Source organism: Tupaia chinensis, unplaced genomic scaffold, assembly GCF_000334495.1.
Source record: "Tupaia chinensis unplaced genomic scaffold, TupChi_1.0 Scaffold000574_1, whole genome shotgun sequence".
NCBI lineage: Eukaryota > Metazoa > Chordata > Mammalia > Scandentia > Tupaiidae > Tupaia > Tupaia belangeri.
Genome location: NW_006160088.1, coordinates 2,030,430 through 2,031,889, shown reverse-complemented (window position 1 = coordinate 2,031,889; position 1,460 = coordinate 2,030,430). Strand labels below are relative to the sequence as shown.

General features: G+C 40.8%; 1 protein-coding gene across 1 annotated transcript; it reads right to left on the bottom strand.

Moving 5' to 3' along the window:
- Window positions 1-210: 210 nt before the first annotated feature.
- LOC106735920 (cytochrome c-like) lies at window positions 211-876 on the bottom strand. Its single transcript, XM_014591439.1, has 2 exons — window positions 533-876; window positions 211-232 (listed from the first exon to the last, which is right to left on the bottom strand). Exons 1-2 carry the CDS (start codon window positions 874-876, stop codon window positions 211-213), a joined length of 366 nt encoding a protein of 121 aa, XP_014446925.1.
- Window positions 877-1,460: the final 584 nt, after the last annotated feature.

The window sequence follows — 1,460 nt, the reverse complement described above, 5'->3', positions numbered from 1 at the left end:
CCAATCTCCAGTAGGTTTTGAGATTGCATTCATCATCTTTGTAAAAGGATGTGCATCACTAATGAATTACCAATTATATGTTTAGAAAGGGTAAATAGTGATAGCACTTACTCATCCGAAATTACTATTGAAATTTCAAAAACCCAACAATATTCACTTAACTACAAGCCAATCTTACTTAAATCAGGACTGTCCAACAAAAATATCCTGTCAATCATTCATGATCTGAGTTCTGTACAGGAGATCAATATGGTACACGGGGAACCAGCAGCTAGCGTAATAGCTATGTTGCTGGACTCCCGCGTAGTCGACCACGGTTCGTGTCCCAGACCCGGTGGCTTAAAACATGCTGGGCGCGTGTGCATGCGTGCCCAAGATCCCGAGAGGAGAATGGAGGAGAAGGGATTGCGGCGTGGCCATCCCCCCTGGGGGGTGATTTCTCGCTTTCTGTCTCTATGTCTCTCTCTGTCTGTCTGGTGAGCGCACGCACCCTATAGCAAAAACCTCTCAAAAAAAAAAAAAAAAAAGGTACACGTAAAAAAGCTGAGATATGTCTGTTTTGTCATCAATAAGGCAGTGGCCATAAGCTATCAACTCGGCTCTTTCTGACTTCCTTTTAATGCCAGTGAAGATCATTTTTGTCCCAGGGATGTACTTCTTGGGATTCTCCAAATCCTCCATCAGTGTATCCTCTCCCCAGATGACGCCTTTGTTCTTGTTGGCGTCTGTGTAAGAGAATCCAGGGGCCTGACCCGCCTTCCACCCAAATAGACCATGGAGATTTGGACCAGTCTTGTGCTTGCCTCCCTTTTCCATGGTGTGACACTGAGCGCACTTCTGAACACAAGTCTTCTCGCCTTTCTCAACATTACCCATTTTTAATTCTCTATTTTGTCACTTGGGATACTAGGGTTCCTGCTCCGAAGCTGGATATCCTGCTCTCTAAGTCCAAGGACACTGGTCTGTTCCTATGTACCAGCGTTGGTGCAACCGAAGGGAAGGAGCACATTTTCAAGTGCTGAAAAAATAACCTGTCAACCCAGAATTCTATATCAGCAAGAATAACTTACAGAATTAAATAGAAAAATCAGACATTATCTGATAAAAGAAAACTAAGAAAATTTGCCACCAGCAGAACTATTCTAAAAGAAGGGCTATAGGAAATCTCTAAATGGAAAAGAAGTGATAAAAGAAGGAAACTTGAAACACGGGAAAGGAAAAAGGACACAGTAAGCAAAAATATGCAGAAATACTAAAGGCATTTCTTCTCCTCTTAAATTTTTTGAGGTCTAGAACTGAAAAATATATAAAAGTTAAAAAAAAAAAACTTGAACAGATAAACTCAACAGCAAAAGGAGAGTACAGAGTGAAAAAGCAAGAGTTATATCACTAACTGTATGAAAATACTTAAGACAATTATATCAGATAGACGAGGGTAAGAATATGCTAACAGAAGTATG